This window comes from Danio aesculapii, chromosome 17, assembly GCF_903798145.1.
Source record: "Danio aesculapii chromosome 17, fDanAes4.1, whole genome shotgun sequence".
In the NCBI taxonomy this organism is placed as follows: Eukaryota; Metazoa; Chordata; class Actinopteri; order Cypriniformes; family Danionidae; genus Danio; species Danio aesculapii.
This window is the reverse complement of record NC_079451.1, coordinates 34,652,140-34,672,652: the sequence shown is the minus strand read 5'-3', so window position 1 is coordinate 34,672,652 and position 20,513 is coordinate 34,652,140. Positions and strand designations below refer to the sequence as shown.

The 20,513-nt window shown below is 33.4% G+C and overlaps 1 protein-coding gene across 3 annotated transcripts in view; it reads left to right on the top strand.

Annotated features, from left to right (window-relative positions):
* The window catches only part of bcl11ba (BCL11 transcription factor B a), a 60,990-nt gene that overhangs the window by 10,369 nt on the left and 30,108 nt on the right, over positions 1 to 20,513 (top strand). For 2 of the 3 annotated variants that reach the window (XM_056476798.1, XM_056476795.1), the window contains exon 2: positions 7,835 to 8,228. In XM_056476798.1, the coding sequence (XP_056332773.1) occupies positions 7,835 to 8,228 (394 nt within the window). The remainder of the gene's footprint in view (positions 1 to 7,834; positions 8,229 to 20,513) is intronic. The other variant, XM_056476796.1, reaches the window with a different exon arrangement.

The window sequence follows — 20,513 nt, the reverse complement described above, 5'->3', positions numbered from 1 at the left end:
TTAAAGAAAAGTGAAACATTTTTTAAGATTAAAATTAAATAAATTAAAGCACAAGATCAAGTCATGTCAAGTTGGCTTTATTGTCATTTCAACAATATACAGTGCAATACACAGTGAAACAAAAGAGTGTTCCTCAAACAAAGGTGCTACATCAAACAACATAAATTGACAACATAACACAGGACTGTGCACTACTATAAAAATTTAGAGAATGGAATAAAATAAGATAAACTAAAATAAAAATAAGTATAAGAGTGCAAAGTGCGGTTTGTGCAACATTTAGTGCAAATAAGACAGGACAAGAGACAGTAATTCCGACTACGGATGTTGTGCAAATATTGGATCAGATATAAATACTGTACATGTAAACATTTGTCATTGAGATGCTTTATGATTTGCTTCAATTTATTTGTTACTTATAGAGCAGGGGTGCCCAAACTTTTTCGTATGAAGGGCCAAAAATCAAATATCATAGAGAGCCATGGGCCAAAAGTTAAAGTTGCTATGGGTAAATTTTCTAATTTATTTTCTAATGTTTAAAAATAAATAGAAAACATTACTTTAAGTCATATTAACTAATGCAGTGTAATTTTAAAATTGTACTTATTTCAATAAAATAAACTATTTATAACACAGTGGAGTCTAATGCTGAATATACCAGTTAAGCAGAATCTGCCTTTGCCTACATTTGCTCACTGATGTCTCTGCATTGTCCTCTATCTGTTGGGTGATGGTACGTACATTTAAATAAATAAAATTTCATTGAAACTTTTAATTTCAGTTAGTTTTTTGTATAGCTAGCCATAAAACAAACAAACAAACAAACAAACAAACAAAAATGTAACATTAAATTCAAAATTACAGTCTTTAAACCATCCTCATAGTTCTCCCTCTCTTTTCAGATGGGATGGTCGGCCAAATCAAATGTTTCCATGGGCCAACTTTGGGCATCTCTGCTATACAGAATGGGCTCACCTAATTTTACATGAACATATGAGTTCATAAAATTAATTTGTAAGAAAAAAAATCAATGAGACCATACTAAATCAGATTTAGCTGAAACTGTTGTAGGGTTTATTTATGTTTTTTTTTTTTGTCGCACACACACATTATACTATTTTTGTACTTAAGAGTTTTATGTTTAATTAAACATATTCACTTGTCATTTTGTTTGTAATTGTGAATTTTACTATTAATTTCTCAAATGAAAAATGAATACGTCAGTGTTGCAAGAGGAATAATGAAATATTTTTGTATATTATATTAATGCAATATTTTTAATAATACATTGAACTCTGAATCTTTAATCGTTAAGAAATTTTTATTGACAAAAAAGAAAATATTTATTAGCACTAAGTCACTAAAACACAAACACATCCGGTCAAATGTTTGGGGTCAGTTTTATTTATTTATTTTTTTCATGTTTATTTAAAAAAAAACATTATTCTGTTCATCAAGGCGGCATTTATTAAATGTAAAAAAAAAGGTAAAATTGTTAAACATTTATTAACATTTTTAATAACTGCCTGTTCTATGTAGTTTCAAATGAAATTATTACTCCAATCATTATTGCTTTTATTACTATTACCATTAATAATAATAATAATAATAATAATAATAATAATAATAATAATAATAATAATAATAATAATAATAATAATAATTAATATTAGAGTGATTTCTGAAGGATCATTTGATTCTAAAGACTGGAGTAATGAAGCTGAAAAATCATCAATAAAATCAGTGGAATAAATTCATTCATTCATTTTCTTTTCGGCTTAGTCCGTTTATTAATCTGGGGTTACCACAGCAGAATGAACCGCCAACTTATCCAGAACATGTTTTACGCAGCAGATGCCCTTCCAACCGCAACCCATCAATGGGAAACACTGGAATAAATGATTAAATTAAATTATAAACTACTTTTGAACAGTTATTTTATAGTGCAATAACATTTCAGAATTGTACAATTTGTACTGTATTTTTGATGAAATAAATGCTTGGTGAGCAGGATAACCTTATTTTAAAACATTAAAAAGTCCTACTGACCCCAAACTTTTGACCGGTAGTGTACATTTACAATTTCAATGCAGCACATAACATAGGTTGATGAGTCTCTGTGCAGACCTTCCTCTTTATTTACATGCAGGCTAATCTAATGCACAGATGGCCTGATATTGCCCTGAGGGGCTCTGAGCTTTTCTTCTATATGTCTGAAGCGGAGAAGCTGTATTTAAGGGGGGGTTGAATTACCTTAGTCATCTTTAGTTATTTCCTTCATTATGCTGCAAAATCTGAGTGCGTAAATGCTTTATATAACTGAAATCCGTTCTTCTTATGATTGCAAAGTCTTCAGATGCTGTTGTTTAACAGGATGCACATCTAATGCAGACGGTATCTTCTGAAATGGAGATAAGAGGGGTTTAGTGGTTTCGTTTTCAAAGCTGCATCGTGAGCTTGACATTACAAATCTGTCCGCATTCATAATTTGGACTGTGGACAAATTGCAGATGGATGCGCAGGCTGCTCGTAATTTATCATCGAAAATTAGTAGTTAGGCGGTTCCTCTGGGAGATGTAAACAGGGCTACCTGCGTTGTGTGTGTGTGAGCAGAGAGGCCTGTTCTCCATCTTTGTCTCAGCAGCCGCCTGCTTTTCACTGGCTTCTCTTAGGCTGAAAAAAAAGTGGATAAGCTGAATTTGAAAAATAAAGCAGCATAATGAGTTGCATTAGAATGTCTTTTAACAACGTCTCACTTTTGTCCCTCAGATTTGTGTAAGAAGGCAAGAAAAACCTATGAACAGATACCGATGAGAATGCGTTTGTTTAGTGTAAAATTGGTAAAAAATGATCAAACCAGATTAGGTATTAAGAAATTTATCTTATATTTTCATACACTTATATTTTAAACACTCTTTCCGAAGGGTCGCAAGACTGTGAGGCTGAAGGCCATCGCTAATCCTGTGAAATAGAGTAAAAACATAAATAAATCATGATATTTGTCCCACTGTACAGATGCAGAGGTTTTAAACTCCAGTATGTACTTATGTTTTATCACTTTTTTATATCAAAATGTATTCAGATCGGATCTTTTCACATAACTTTGTATTTTAAAGGATCTTGAAGAAGAAATAAAACAGTTAAAGATGGCATCTGCAAATGCATTTAGTGCATCTCAGAGTCAAACTGAATATTAAGCTAAATAAATACATAAAATATTACATTTTGAATTCCCACACTGATGTATTCAAATACATTTTTCTTTCATGAATACATACATTTTTTTAAAAAGGAGGCTTGTCCCCTAATAGTGTTGGCGAAAGTTACTTTTAAAAGTAATGTATTACATTATCGAGTTACTTCCCACAAAAAGTAACTAGTTGCATTACATACTTTTTATGGAAAGTAATGCATTAAGTTACTTTTGAGTTACTTTCTCATACCTGCCTGAGTCTTGATCTCTTTCAGAACTTTAACAATAATAATAATTAATATTAGTGTTATTTCTGAAGGATCGTGTGACTCTGAAGACTGGAGTACTAAAGCTCAAAAATCATCTTTAAAATCACTGGAATAAATGATTAAATTAAATGATGAACTATTTTTGAACAGTTATTTTATAGTGCAATACCATTTCACAATTGTATAATTTGTATTTTTGATTAAATAAATGCAGTCTTGGTGAGCAGAAGAAGCTTTTTTTAACACATTTAAAAATCCTACTGACTCCAAACTTTTGACCGATAGTGTACATTCACAATTTCAATGCAGCATTTTCATACCTGCCTGAGGCTTGATCTCTTTCAGAACTTGCATTAATCGGTATACAATTGGTACAATATAATCAGTATTTTTCTTTTTTAAATTGAGGAGCTTTGGATTTAACTGTATAACTGTTTAACTGGATTTCACTGTATAACCTACACCTTCATTTACCTTAAAAAAACAAATTAAAAAAATTTGAATAATGTTACCTTCTGAGAATTTCCTGATGCTATACATGCCATGAAAACAGATTAATGAAAGTTTAAAGCAATGTGTTTGCTACTTTTGTTTTTGTGTGTGTTATTAGTTCAGTAAAATCACTGTCCATTAAGCCAAACCACTTTTCTTCCATGTGCTCAAAATAATGAGAAGATCACAGAAATGTAAGGCTCTGCCATCTTGATTCTCACGGGGAGCTCTCCTTGAGTGCGATTCAACATGATTACACTAATTTTAATTTAGCAAATACATTTTTAAAAGCGAATTAATCTAAAAAGTTACATTTTTAACAAAGTAACTCAAATTTTATTACTTTTAAGCAATGCGTTACTTTAGTCTTTACTTAGAAAAGTAATATTATTACGTAAGTCACGTTGCATGTTGTGCGTTACCCCAAACACTGTCCCCTAATCTTACCTCTCATTGGTGGATGTACGAAAGAAATCATCTAATTTTCCTACTAAATCAAAAACTTTTGAATTGCCGTGCGATTGTCTTCATCAAGTATGGCTATAAGAAGATGACAATAGGACTAAATAGCAAACTAAGTAAAAATTTATTTTAAAAACATCCCACTTTTGTCCTTCAGGCCTGTCGATTTTCCGAATTTCTCCCTTCATCCTCCTCCCAGATTTATGTGCACTTCAGAAATCCACACCTGCTCACTGTGTGGCTCTAAAGTGTTGCTATGCTAGTGTTTTTCTTCTTTTTTTCTCCAAATCATGCAGCGTGTTGAGTAGAGAGAGCATGAAAGCAGTGACAGGAAGCTGAAGAGTGTAAAGTGGCAGTCAGAGAGGTGTTTGTCTAGATCTTATGATTAGTATGGCGCAAGGATAAGCTGTCAAATGTAACATCAACAGAGCTGTCTGTCAGGGGGTCCCGAGGGGCCTTTGTCAAGGGCCTCTACTGTCTTTGATAAAACTCGGCGTTAGGCTACAAAGGGGGCGATTGTGGCTGAAAGGTGAGGCTGAAATTTCAAAATGGATGCAGAGGGAGCGAGTCCATCCAGCGAAGTTTGTGGTTTGAGCCGCTGTTTATCTAGGTGACAGAATCAACCAGTAGATCTGCAGGGCCTCTTGCTCTCATGGCTGTGCAAATATCTCTCAGAGCCAAAAAAAACCGAGCCCTCCCTCCTTCCTCCGTGCTTTTTTTCTTCTTCTTCTCCTCTCTTCTCCCTTCAGACTTTGTTTCAAGTCTGCCGGGTCTCATTCTCAACCTCACAAGTGCTGTATTGTATATTAATAACAGTGCCTTGCTGTTGGGTCCCGGCCTCACATATGGATGTTTATCAAAAGTTTGGCTGCTTACAGGACAGAACACGCCGAATGAGAGTGAGGTGCCTCGTGTGTGGCCGCCCAGGATGATTAAATTGAAGTCGGCCTTTATTTTCGGCACTCGAGAGTTTAGTGGGACTGTCATGGGACATAGGTGAATGCTTAAACGGGCCCCAACATTCATTTCCCTTTATTTTAACAAGCTGCCAAATAACGAAATGCTAAATGACCTGACCCTGAACTCTCAGAATATGTGTGATTACGTCTCGAGTTCCGCACCATTTGTGCTTTATTTCAATTTGCAGCAGTGATGTGCTCAAGTCAGGGGTTTTTCTTCGCGACTTAGTGGTAGGCAGATGCATTTCTTTAGGGAAAATGCATGGATAGATGAGTTCACTTTGCGTAACTTTAATTAATTAAGTGACTTTTGTATTTCTGAGTTAACCTCCTGAACTCCGGGACCCAGTATCGGATTCGTGACGTCATTTACTTCCCTATTCTTTAAATTTAAAAGGTCTGTGCTGGCCCAATACCCCCAAAAGTGGTTCCGTTCTCTCATCAGTTAGAATAGAATAACTTTTGCATATGTTATGATAGAGACATTTTTCTTTTTCTTATGATTACTGACATGTTCAGGAACCACCAAAATTAATTACAGCAACCTAGACCACACAAAAGATAGACTTTTCAAATTTTAGTTTACAAAAACGTTACTTTTTTGGAGGGGTTTATTATAACACAGCCAACATATACAATTATTTTAATCATTTTCAACAGTGTTTTATGAAAATTCAAAGGGTTTTCTTTAAAATGATACTAAACTTTTGCATTTACACCTCTGCATGTGGATTTGGGAATCTTTTGAATTTGGGTAGGCAAATTGCAGGCGGAAACCCTAAAATAGCACTTGACTTTAAGTGTAACTGTAAAAATTGTAAAAAAAAAAAAAAAAATTGCTTTGATATTATTGTTTTTTTTTACATTACGTAAATTAATAATTAATCAATAAATTAAATTAACCAAATAAATACATTTTATTTGATTATATTTTTAACATAAATGTTTTCATAGCATTTTTTCCCAATCCTGTTTTATTCACCCCCAAAACAATGTCATGAGTGACTTTTCATTGATCAGGTTCTGATATTTTGTTATGTAGGACATCATCCTTTTTCTTCAATTTCTGCACATGGCCTGTAGCAGGGATGTCCAAACTCAGTCCTGGAGGGCCGGTGTCCTGCATATTTTAGTTCCAACCCTAATTTAACACACCTGAACCAACTAATCAAGCTCTTTCTAGGTAAACTAGAAACTTCCAGGCAGGTGTGTTGGAGGAAGTAAAATTATGCAGGACACCGGCTCTTCAGGATCGAGTTGGGACACCCCTGGCCTATAGGTTACATCAGCAGGAATGAAACTTAGGAAAGTCATAACTATAGCCAGACAGATTCTGCGGACATTTTTTGCTATTTTTGCAGAGAATTTTATAAAAATTATCAATTTGCGGAATGATTTTATGAGTATCATAACTAAAAACGTGATATATGAAATCAAAAGTAATAATTTTTTTACTTTTATTTAATGTTTTTATTTAAATCCAATTAGATCCACTTATTTAGTAAATAAAGCAAGTCTCTCATATAATATTTTAGGGTAATAAGAATATTTATTATTATATTAATAATACCAAATTTATAATAATAATAATAATAATAATAATAATAATTATTATTATTATTATTATTATTATTATTATTATTATTATATATCAGGGTGTCTTAAAATAATATTAAAAGTTAATAAATCAATTAAGAGAAATTTAAGTCCCTTAAAAAGTATTTAAAAGTCTTAAATGCTATTTTACAAGGTAGTCAATTTGTTATCAGTATGATAAAGTTTGCCTGAATTTAATCTTTTAATATTGGGATGCTGTGTAGTTTATAAAATAAAAATATAAAATCCTGCTAGATTTGACATCACGCTGTTTTGTTTACTGCAGTAACCAGGGAAGCACTGTTATTCCTGTTGTGAAGGCACCACCTGCCATAAAAATTAGCATTTTTATTCAGAAAACGAACAATGTTTTCGTTTAGGATTAGTTTCCTACTATCAGTATTTAGTAAATATACTGCAAGTTAAAATGTCAACAATGCTACTGGTTGAAATCTAAATTGGTGATGAGGTCTTAAATCTATGCAGAGTCTTAAAAGGTATTCAATTTCAGTCTCTGATGCCTGTATATACCCTGTATATCTACTAAAAGACAGAAAATATTACTGTACAAACTGTATTGTAAATAAATCATATGAACATTTTAATATTACTATTATTATATCACAATAAGATCAGTGAAATTAATTTAAAAACTAAATAAATATAAATGTACACACATTTACTCAAGCAATTACATTATCTCAAAGATGGGCTAAAAATCTGTGGATTTCTGCAGATTTCTGCGTGCGCAGATTCTGTGTGGGCCTAACTAATGAATTGAACTAGTTTGGACTAATAGCTTATTTGCTCACGGCTTATATGAAGATTTCATGTTGTCTTGTTTCTTTTGCTTTTCCCTGTAGCAGAAGCTGAGCATGTGGATGCGGTACTGGCCGTGGCTGATCTCCACTCTCACCCTCACCCGTTGCTGGATCCCAGCATGCCTGGGCCTCTGCCTCCAGGCCTGGGCGACCACGACCTCCTCACCTGCGGCCAGTGCCAACTAACCTTCCCACTAGGGGACATTCTGCTCTTCATCGAGCACAAGAAGAAGCAATGCCAGGCTCTGACGTCCGGCCACGGCTGCTACGATAAGATGGCGGACCGCAATAGCCCCTCGCCGCCCCGCGCAGAGCTGAGGAAAGTGGTGGAACCGGTCGAAATCGGAATCCAGGTGACACCTGAAGAGGAGGACGAGAGACTGTTGACGCCCCCAAAAGGAATTTGCCCCAAGCAAGAAAGTGGCCTGGCAGGTAGGTCAAACTCTTCTCCAGAAAAGTTTCGAGCAAGCTGGCGCTAATGAACTCACACACTTTCTCGCGCCAGCCTGTTTTCTAATACTTGAAGTGCGCAAACATACACTTAGAGCCTGCAGAGTTGCAGACAAAGGGAGACACGCACTCATTTACCTCGGTAGGACTCTGGGCGTCCTGTAGTGATTGTGATACCGCTCATCTGCGAGCCTCAAGAGAGATTGTTTTTCCTTCAGCTGATTTCATTAGGGGAGCCTACGCCGTGCAAAGTGAAACATCACATTACTGACTCAAAGCCCTAAAACCCCCTGAAGGACTCTGGTAGTTGAAACAAATTGTGCAAGACGTGACAGAGAACTCACCCTACTTTCATGGAGAAATCCAGCCTGAGCCATCTGCTTAAAAGGTGAAAAGCTCATTAAAATTCAAATGCTCCAAAAACAGAGAGAGAGGGAGAGAGAAAGAAATAGAGTAGGATTAAAAGAGTGAGTTTCCTATTGAATAGGGGTAAAGAGGCAGTTTAGTTTAGTCCAGCTGTAGGGAGAGAAGTCTCCCAGTTATCTTACAAAACAGCGCAGTCAAGTCCTTCACAAAGAAGCCGGGGGGATCTTGGGAAATGGGTCTCATAAAATAATATTCTAGGTTGGACAAAGTTACCGGGGGAAACGCAGGGGAGCGGCTTATGACACTGCCTCGGTTTTTAATAACGTCGTTTTTTTTAATGCCTCACAATCCTTATTTGCGAAAGTTACCCGCGGCATCCGAGACAATTTATTCCGTGCCACCACAATGCCTCGTGTATTTAAATGTCTGTAATAATGAGGCCGCTGCTAAATTACTCAGTACCTCACATGATGCAGGCAGACTTCACTCCCAGACTGACTGACTGGCTGCTCGCACTGAGCGAGAGTGTTGGCGTTAGTTATGAAATATGATGCAAGAAGCGTCTAAACAGTTACGCGCAAACTGTTCCACTACAGTTCGTCATCAATGTTTCCTTTTTAAAGACTGACTGCTAATCATGTGCTTTGCAGGATGTACAATTCACTAAGCAAAATGAAACATTAGGTCAGGGTATACACAGTTATCTGTTTTTAAAACACCAACAATATACAGTATACATTTTGTAAGCAAATTAATCATTCATGTTTTAATGTTATCATTCATTTATATTTACGATTTTATTTAGCTTTTTTAAATGAATGCAGTGACAACTTAAAGATGATATGTATTTTTCTTTAAGATACTTTAGAGGTATTTATGTGAGGTTTATGTGTGTTCAAGAGAAAAGATATGCAATCATAAATTAGGTTAGTCATTGTTCACTGAAGCAACAGTAATGTAACATTGTTTACTGTACATCAACAAGAGTCAAATTTTACTCTTATAGTTTAACTGTGTTATATATAATTATATAGTCAGTGTCACTTGCTGATGATACAGTGCTCAGCATAATTGAGTACAGCCTATTTTGAAAATGAGTATTTGTATCCATTTCTCAGTGAATATAGGCAGTGTATTTTGGTGCATTAAACAAAACAGATTTATTAAACAGATATATTTATTCAAATAATATTTTAGTCTCCAAACATATTTAGAAATTGAAAGTTAATACAATTAAATTCAAGCAAAATATTGCAAAAACAATTGCAACCTACAAAATTTCAAGTAAATTTTTCCATTTTTTTGCTTCTCTTCATTTTTCCTCTTTTGTAAATTTGTATTTAATATTTTTCTATAACATATACATTTGGGTGTACTATTTTTTTGAAACGTTATCGCAAGTAATTTAGTTAGATAAGCTCCAGATTTGGCTTCAGTACTGACTAATATGCACAAATATAATATTGTATCTTCCTAATAAAAATATGAAAAAGATAGATTTGTGAGGGCTGTACTTATATGCTGAGCACTGTATATGGTGGGTGTTTGTAACCTTTTTTAAAATACTTTTGTAAAAGAATATATAAAGTACAATTATGGAAATCATTCAGAGACTGATTGATGACAACTGAATGACAAACCATTTGTTGTGATTGAAAATCAGGGTTATTCCACCTAATATTGATGAATGTTTTGAAGTTAAAACATTGATAATGTGTTGTCTAAAAATGATCATAGACATGTCCAAAAACATGAGATATTTTTTGTTATTTTACATTTACTGTTGTTTTACATTTGGATTAAAAGTCACCAGTATAAGCTGTGTTCTTTTTCATGTAAACTCTAAGTATATAGATTTATGTATACATACGTATACAAATTTTTCTAAATGTTAAACAAAACATTTTATTCTATGTCTAAGGATAAAAAGGAAAAACATCACACATTTTCTTCTAGTGTGAATTAATATTAAAATAGTGATTACCCAGCTAATGTTATTTCAGTCAACGTCATACAAAAGTACTAAATCTCTCTTCATCTCGACCCACCTTTGTGCCAAAATCGACACTGAAAAGTAGTTTTAATCTCATTTAAACTTCAGATTTTGAAAAACGGGATATTAAAATGAAAGGTGAACATTTGCCTTTGTAAATCATATTGCATTTAGCGAGAGTAAATTTTACACCTTTCATTAATTCAGGGCTGTAGAGGAAGGCAGTTCTAGGAGAAGAATATAACAGCAGATGAAACATCCTCTGAAAGTGATTAAGACGCTTGAATGTCAGCTTGAGCATGCGGCTAAACACTCACAGGCTGCCTTGTATTCATAATTGCCTCCCAGCAGGTTAAAGTATTCTTTTATGCTAAACCTTTCCCGTTCCATTTGTTCTCGACGTGAAACAGAAAATGACACGCAAAAAAAAAAAAAAAAAACACTCAACCACTCCGCCTTGAAAATAGCAGTGGTGCTCTTGCATAGATCATTTTTCATTTTTTTCTACTATAATATATCCATCTGCCAGCTTCAAGTGGAGAAATGAAAGAGCGCTTGAGAAAGCGGTAGAGATGCTGATGAGGAACATCACTTCTGGATCCTTCAATAAGGTTCCTCTGATCAGACCAACATTATTAAAGCAAGAGACCCTGCACTTTTAGACCTTTTTTGTTGTGTGTTTGAGTGTATTTTGATCTCTTCATTTAAAGAGCCCCTATTTTGCAATATAAAAGGTCATATTTTGGTTTTGGGGGTCTCCAACAACAGGCTGATCTGCATACAAGGCCAAAAAACACTTTTTCATTATCTTATAATATGCATTTATTTTTACCTAGTTTTCCCAACAACTCCCATATGATTTGTATGATTCCATATGATTTAAAGCTAATCTGAGCTGACGGGACCAATGACCCAGTCTATTGTGATTGGTCGACTGTGTTCAACGCGAGACAGAGAAACACCCACCACGGCTATGAAGAGCCGAATGCAGGAATGCCATAAAGCAATGCAGTTAAACACTAATATATTACTCTACTCTTAACACTAACCCCAATAATAACAACGACACACATTCAGTATTAATCCACACAGTGGCAAAAGCTGAAATATTTAGAAAATTGACTGCACCGCGTGTGTTGGAACAGCTGATGGTTGCAGTTGCAGCGTAGGTTATTGTATCAAAAATCTGAAAAATGACTGGAACAAACACAGCACTAGGTTGGCTATACTGTGGTATTGTTGTGAAAATGGACTTTAACCCATTATTGCCCGTAGCCGAATCTCTATCTGTTAGTGATCGTCATCTTCGCATCATGATCAGTCCCGTGATCCCTTGCGCTCCACTAGTTTCTGAAGGGAAAGGTACTTTCACGTTTTACCAGAACCAGCATATTTGGTGATATACCGTATCAACGTTGATGCGTTCAAGCAAAAGATCCAAACTCGATTCATTCATTCGACTCGGAGTCGACTATTTAGTTAAAGAATCAATAGTTTTAAACACGGTGCACTTTCAGATTTAACCCTCAGCTGGATGTTTTCATTCACTTAGTGCTGTGTTACACACTGCATGGATGCTCATTTTCAAAAACCCATAATAGGGGCTCTTTCATGTCGACCCAAGTAATGCTGTAAACCCCACCACTTAATTCACCCTTGAAACAAAACATTTTCACATTGAAGCCATTGAAGAACTTTTCACTAAAAGGTTCTCTGGGGAACCAAACAGTTTCTTCTAAGAACCATCTTTTTCATGGTGTAAAGAACATTTTGATAATACAATAAACCCTTTTTGTCCCACCCCCTTTTGAGACCCCTTTTCAGATTTTTTTGTGGAATTAAAAAGTTTGATGGAAGTAAACGGTTCTTGTAACCATCAAAGCCAATTAAACCCATTAATTCAGCTTTTTCCTTTCATGTTTTATTCTGTGATATATTCCTATTATCATTCCCAATATCACGGCTCATATCTTCTGCTTTATTACGAGTCTTTATAAAGAAAATCATCCAAATGATTTTTCGTTTTTTTGGCTGAGGTGCAGCAACTTCATTAAGTCACATTCGTAAACGCTCTCCAGAGACTCCATAATGATAACTAAACATTGTGAGCTTTGCTCCAGAAATCCCGTAATCAGTTGAAAAAGACCCTGTGATAAACTATTCTGATTACTGAAATTGCTTTTAGCGATAATTCTCCCAGTGGCTTTTTTTTCTTTATTAGTGTGTATGAAAAAGTCAACGTTATCTATGACAATATGGGACAACCATTGAAGAGGAACCACTTGAGGGCTGAATTCAATATTTCTTGCATAAATATCAGCAGGACACAGGCTCGCTCAGCACCGTATTGTATTGCCACTTAGCCGTCTTAAGTTTCAGCGGAATTTAATTATATTTAATAGCCCTAATTAAATAAAATATGACATTCTGCATACCCTCGGGCGATAGGAGCTGCTGCTGGGGGCACAGGGAGGGTTGGTTTGCGTGCATGAGCCACTAGAGCCCCTCTCGTGTCACACAGCTCTGTTAAAACAGTTCAGTGGCACTGAGAAATTAGGCCCTGAGATGGCCGACTTAGTTGCCACTGTGCACCATTAAGTGCTCCAAATGCAAAATGCATACATAAATAAACAAATAAATAAGACATTTACCACCCCTTAATGCATTTAGATGGCTTAGCCTGCTGAAGCTGGCCAGGCATTTAATGGTACTTGTTATTTAATTATAGATCTCAGATAGAGGTGATATGAACCGTGGTGCATTGTGCTGAAACCATTTGTCGCGAGGATGCTTTAATTAAAGAGCAATGATTTAATATGATCTCGTGAACCTGAAACAAAAGGATTATGGGATGAAGTTATGCATAAATTATGCGAATTTTGCAGACCGGCCCAAATGCAGCCACAATAATCAAAACTATTTCAATCTTAGCTATCAATCGGACTCTCTTTTTAGACTGTTAAATATGTTTTTGATTACCCAGCCACTGATTTATATCACATATAAGTGATCAGATGTGAAATTTGTACATATAGTGATGCTCTTCTGTATCCAATAGGGATGGATATGTCTTTGGTTTTTCAAGAACACAAAATCAGTCGGAGTGTAAATAAAGAGCTAAAATAAAGGCTTAGTTTTGTGAGTGTTTGGTTGTAATCAAGCTCTTGTTGGTGTGCTTGTGTGGGGATGCAGCCATGAACCATTCAAAACCAACGTTGCATTTGAGGTTAGCTTAAATATCAGCATGCAAATACCAGACAAATAGGAAGCAACCATTTCCTAAAGGGTTTTGATTTTCGTTATGCATTTAGTTGCAGTAACTTGTTTAACATGGCCAGTTTAAAGCATCATATCAACAACAGTGTCTGTTATGTATTTATTTACTTGTGTTATATTGACTGACTTTCAAGGTAAAAAAAAAGTTTAGACAAATCACATTTCAGTATGCAAATAGGTGTTAGAAAGAGGAATTCTGTATGCAAATATACACTGTTGTCACAGTTGAATAATGAACATTAAAAATAAAGTGCACAAAAAATCTCAAAGATAAAATAAAAATGTTAAATAATTAGATTATTTATAAATTAATCATATAATTTGTCCAAATGCGATTTAAATAATGGAAATGTTGAAAAGTTCAGGCAAAATTGATATTTTTGGGAAGTCACTGTAAGTCGGACTGTGTCAATTTCATTATTTTAAATTGTCATTTATATATATATATATATATATATATATATATATATATATATATATATATATATATATATATATATATTTTTTTTTTTTTTTTTTTTTTTAATTAACAAATATTAAAACAGCTATTAAACAAATAACAAAAAAGCAGCAGCAACAACAAGACACACATAATTCACACTGCTATAAAAGTAACATTTAATAATTAATATAAATAAACAAAACAAAATAAGCAACCTATAGCTCTAATAAGGATGCATTTTTCCTCTAAAACTATTTTTTACTAAAGAAGCTGGAAAGAACAGAAAATACAATACAAGTTTTGAAAATATATACAAAACAGTAATTAAATATTATAAATGAACAGTTTGGAAGAATATTATCAAGTTCAAGTCCAATTTACTTTTTGCTTTACAGAGAAGATACAGACAAACAGTACAGACAATTAGTAAACAAAACAGCAATAATGTGATGTAAGAGAGATCATAGGTGATGTAAAATAAAATGTAAAATAGATAACACAGAAAGGTTTCGGTGCCTTAAAATAAATTGACCCTTTAAGTAATTCCTAGTTAAGAGATGCTACCACAGTTGACCACATTGAACAGGATTAAAAATGAAACCATTGGCCCCCTGAGGAAGGGACTTATATTTCAAATGACCTGGAAAATAGTTGAGTCTTTAATTTAGACTTGAAAATTTGCAGTGACAAAGTCATTTTCAATCAATGTTAGGATTGAAAAAGGAATAGCAATACTGCATATTATTATAATTTATTAATAAAAACGTAGTTACAAATTGCCATAGCGCTGCTTTAGTCCTCAGTGTAAAACTTCACAGCATTCCACGTCTGTTAGCACTCATTCACGTGCTGAGATGGTGGACGTGTCTTCTGCTGGCCTCTGTTTCTGTCAGCGTTTCACTCTCTCTCCATCTCAGCACTCACACAGCTTTACACGTCTAACAAGTGCTGCGACAGGGGGACTTATTTCTGACCCTTGGCTCACCAGATCGTCGCAGTGAATATTTCATGAGACATGCTATATTTATAAAGAAATTTACCTCAAACACTTTCCTCTCTCGCCCCGCGTCTCCTTGAGAGCGATCACACCGAGGGGCTCCTGACGCTTCGGAACCGCACCTGCCATTAATGCCGTCTAGTGCCAGAGCCGTTTGTAGGTGTTATGCAAATCCAAAACTCCTGATGTTCAGGGCCCTGACACCCTCAGTTTCATCAGATTCGATGGTCACAGATTCATCCTGAATGGTAATTAAATGTGTCAGCTTTTTTGTAGTTCATTAAAAATTGTATTATGTATGGGTATGCATATGTAAAATAGACCCCAGTCTTATCAATCAAAATTCTATTTTCACATCATAAGGGATGGCATTTGATGATAATATGACCAGCTCAATACCAATCACATTATATTACCTGATGTCCAATAAATGAACATTTTTACTTCACAATCCATATACAGCGCCCAGCATATATAAGTACACCCGTCACAAATCTATCTTTTAAATTCATATTTTTATTAGGAAGCTATACAATATTATATTTGTGCATATACATTAGATTAGTCAGTACTGAAACCAAATCTAAAGCTTATCTAATTTCTGACAATGGTCAAAAAAATAGTACAACCAAATTTACATGTTATAAAAAATATTAAATACAAATTTTAAAAAAGAGGAAAAATCAAGAGAGGCAAAAAATGGAAAAATTTTGTTTAAATCTTGTAGGTTATAATTTTTTTCAATATTTTGCTTGAGTTTAATTGTATTATCTTTCAATTTCTGAATATGTTTGGTGACTAAAATATTATTTTAATAAATATATCTGTTTAATAAATCTGTTTTGTTTAAATGCACCAAATTACACTGCCTATATTCACTGAGAAATTGATAAAAATATTCATTTTCAAAATGGGCAAATGAACCTAATTAGTTTAAATGAGTAGTCTTAACCTAGTTGCACTTAAAGCTGAATTCTAGAAGTGTGACGTCAAGCAGAGCAGATTCCGGGTCCAAGCGCTCTATCAAACTATAAGGGGAGACTCAACAAATGGTAATAATAAACTTTATAAAGCAATGTATAACTCGTCACCTTGGATTTATAAGGTTCTATCTGCGTTCTGAATGATTTTGAGATATTGAGCTTTTAAGTTTTTGTGTTTCATAGGAAACAGTGTGTGTAACATTTGTTTTTTAAATAAAAAGTCTTAAAATGTAAACAACTTATAATAAAACATCCCATAATGTAAATAAATTGTCATTTAATAAGAATATGTCAATAACTCTATTTTGACAAAAATGTCAGATAAAACCTTATAATTTTAAGGTGACGAACTTTCGAAAATCACGATCGCAATATATATATTATATGTGTATTATATATATGTATATGTGTGTATATATATGTATATGTATGTATGTATATATATATATATATGTATATATGTATATATATATATATATATATATATATATATATATATATATATATATACATATATGTGTGTGTGTGTGTGTGTGTATATATATATATATATATATATATATATATATGTGTGTGTGTGTGTGTGTGTGTGTGTGTGTATATATATATATATATATATATATATATATATATATATATATATATATATATATAAATATATATATATATATGTGTGTGTGTATATATATATATATATATATATATATATATATATATATATATATATATATATATATATATATAAATCCATGGCCAGAAAGTGATACATTTTTCTTAAATTGTTAAAACATTGGTATTTATGATGCAGCATGTCCAGAGACTGTTGTGTAAACCATGATGTTTTATATACACACTTCACTTTAATGTGAGATATGACTAAAAAGTGGTCAAAAACGAATATTTTCTTAATTCAAACGAGTATCGGCTTGGACCTGGAAACAGTATTCCTTATATTACGACTTAACAAGTGGATTACTAATAATGTTTTATTTGTGAGTGATAAAGTGTGGTGATTGTATATCAGTAGCGAGACTGTGCTGCATCTCTCTTCTGAGAGCTCTTAAAGCTTTGAAAAACTGGCTTCAGTGATACTGCACTCGGCCAGCCATCTCCAGTTACCTGCCCTCACTTCCTACCTATTTTTGAAGCTTTGCCCAGAAAGATTTGTTTCGGAGTTTGACTTGCAGCGATGTGTTTCCGGCATGATCCGCCAGCTTTGTAACACCACATGATGTGCTTTGTTTTGAATGCAAACATTTATTTAGATTTCATCTTTGTTTGTTATTAGGTTAACTTCTGTATGTAGGGTGGAGACATCATCAACTAGTATGGTTTAGTCTATTTTGCATCTACAGTTCATATTTTCTCCAATGTAATGTCTGAATTCAATATTTACAGAGTGGGATTGCGCTGCCCATTAGATGTTTAACATTGTGAGGAGGCAGACTGAATTCTGAGTACATCAGAAGATGGTATATTTTTCTTATTTTCAACACAGCAGAGATGAACAAGTGCAGCCCAGAATAAACAGATATTTGGATCGTCCCTCGCTGCGCTGAACATCTCAATAGAGAGTACATGTCCCTCTCTCAGAATCAACATATACACTGGGAGGGCTCTTCAATAAATAATGACACAACACAGGCGCAGAGATATCGAAAACATGCTGCCATAATATGACACACATGCCATTTTTTCAATTAAGATTCACAAAGGCTTGGCAGAGGAGAAGGCCTGCCCTGTTGCAGAGGCAATGGCTGAATCAATGTTCACAGGCAGATGCATGTTTGATTTAACCCTTGTGCATCAATTTGAATGTTACACATAGGAGACTATTTTAAAAATCATCATAAAAGTATTATATTTTAATATCTTTTATTAATTATTAGCCCCCCTGTTTATTTTTTCAACACATTTCTAAACATAATAGTTTTAATAACACATTTCTAATAACTGATTTCTTTTATCTTTGCCATGATAACAGTAAATAATATTTGACTATATTTTTCAAGACACTTCTATACAGCTTAAAGTGAAATTTAAAGGCTTAACTAGGTTCATTAGGTTAACTAGGCAGGTTAGGGTAATTAGGCAAGTTATTGTATAATGATGGTTTGTTCTTAAGACTATCGAAAAAATATAGCTTAAAGGGGCTAATAATACTGACCTTAAAATGGATTTAAAAAATTTTTAAACTGCTTTTATTCTAGCCAAAATAAAACAAATAAGACTTTCTCCAGAAGAAAAAATATTATCAGACACACTGTGAAAATTTCCTTTCTCTGTTAAAAAAAAAATCAAAGGGGGACTAATAATAAACTGTTTGTGTGTGTGTATATTCTCTTATTTAAATGAATATTTTCTATAGGGATTAGATTAGTCAGTACTAAAGCCAAATCTGGAGCTCATCTGACAAAATAACTTATGAGAATGGTCTAAAACTAGCACACTCAAATTTATATGTTAGGAAAAAATCTTAAACAAAAATTTAAAAAAGAGCAAAATTCAAGAAAAACAAAAACTAGAATGAAAGCAGTTTTTAATTTTTTAAAAATCATTTTAAGGTCAATATTATTAGCCCCTTTAAGCTATATTTTTTCGCTAGTCAACAGAACAAACCATCGTTATACAATAACTTGCCTAATTACCCTAACCTAACTAGTTAACCTAATTAACCGAGTTAAGCCTTTAAATGACGATATATAGAAGTAGACGATGTATAGAAGTGTCTTGAAAAATATCTAGTCAAATATTATTTACTGTCATCATGGCAAAGATAAAATAAATCAGTGATTAAAAATGAGTTGAAAAAATCATCCCTCTGTGTTAAACAGAAATTGGGGAAAAAATAAACAGGGGCTAATAATTCAGAGGGGCTAATAATTCAGATTCAACTGTATGTCAGTGACGGTATAAAAAAAGTGCACAATATGACCCATTTTATTTGATATTACAGGCATCCATTGCAACTCACATAATTAAAATGGCATAATTTTAATTGATTTGGCCTGCAGTTCTCAAAGGCAGGATAGCAGAAAAAACATTTACAGTATATGCAGTCGATATATGCATATTAATAGTATGTCAACACTTTTTTAGGTTTGACTTGTAAAGCAAATTTTTACATCAAAGCCTTACCTAGTTTTATGTATTAATGATGGGAAATGATTGTTGGGATTTTATAATATCAATAAAATACATCTTTTTTGTTAAATTGTGTGCTGTCTAAATTAAAACAGCTAAAATGTTACATATGGATGTACAGGGGTTAATATGTTGCTAGACTTCTCATGCTGGTCGTCTTGTTTTACTTCATAAGTTGTTTCAATAGATTCAAGAGTTAAATGCTCCACCAAGTGGCAGTTTTGAAGTTATAATTGCCCATTTTTTTTCTAGTTTTCTATTCCCCTCCACTGCCCCCCACTCCCTTTAAAGTCTGCACTAGCTGCATTTGCTATTGGAAAAGTTCAGAAACACATCACATTATTTTCACATTTTCAATGTGGCATTGAGGTTTTTGGAATATATATATATATATATATATATATATATATATATATATATATATATATATATATATATATATATATATATATATAAAAATATATATATATATATATATATATATATATATATATATATATATATATATATATATATATATATATACACACACTGAAAAAATATTCAAAGATGATTTGAATATTCTTGGATTTACAAATTTTTTTAAGTTAATTGGTTGTAAACAATTTATTTGGGCTGAATTTAAACAAAGAAATTAAGCTGAACATTACTAAATTTAATTTGTTTAAATCCAACAAATAAATAGTTTGCAACAATTTTGCAGACATAATTTTTTCAGTGTAGATGTATCTTTTAAACTTTTCAAAAGAAACAATTCATAAGATTAGCAAATTTGCATTAATACAATGTTTTCCTGCTTAAATAGCATAATAAGCAATAAATAGCATAAGAGCGGCATTTAATCAAGCTTGCAAAATGTGTTCGATTACATATTTAGAGCTTGTGTGTTGAGGCCTTAAAAGTAGAGTGTCTGTTTAACCGGTGGTTGATTACGTGTCCCTCTGCGACTCATGTCAAACCATCCTGTGTAGTTATGAGACGGCCTTACATGCTGTTAAAGTCGTCCCCTTTGGTGAACCAGACTTTAATTTCTTTCCTCCTGTGTGTTTAATCCACTACTTCAAAATTCA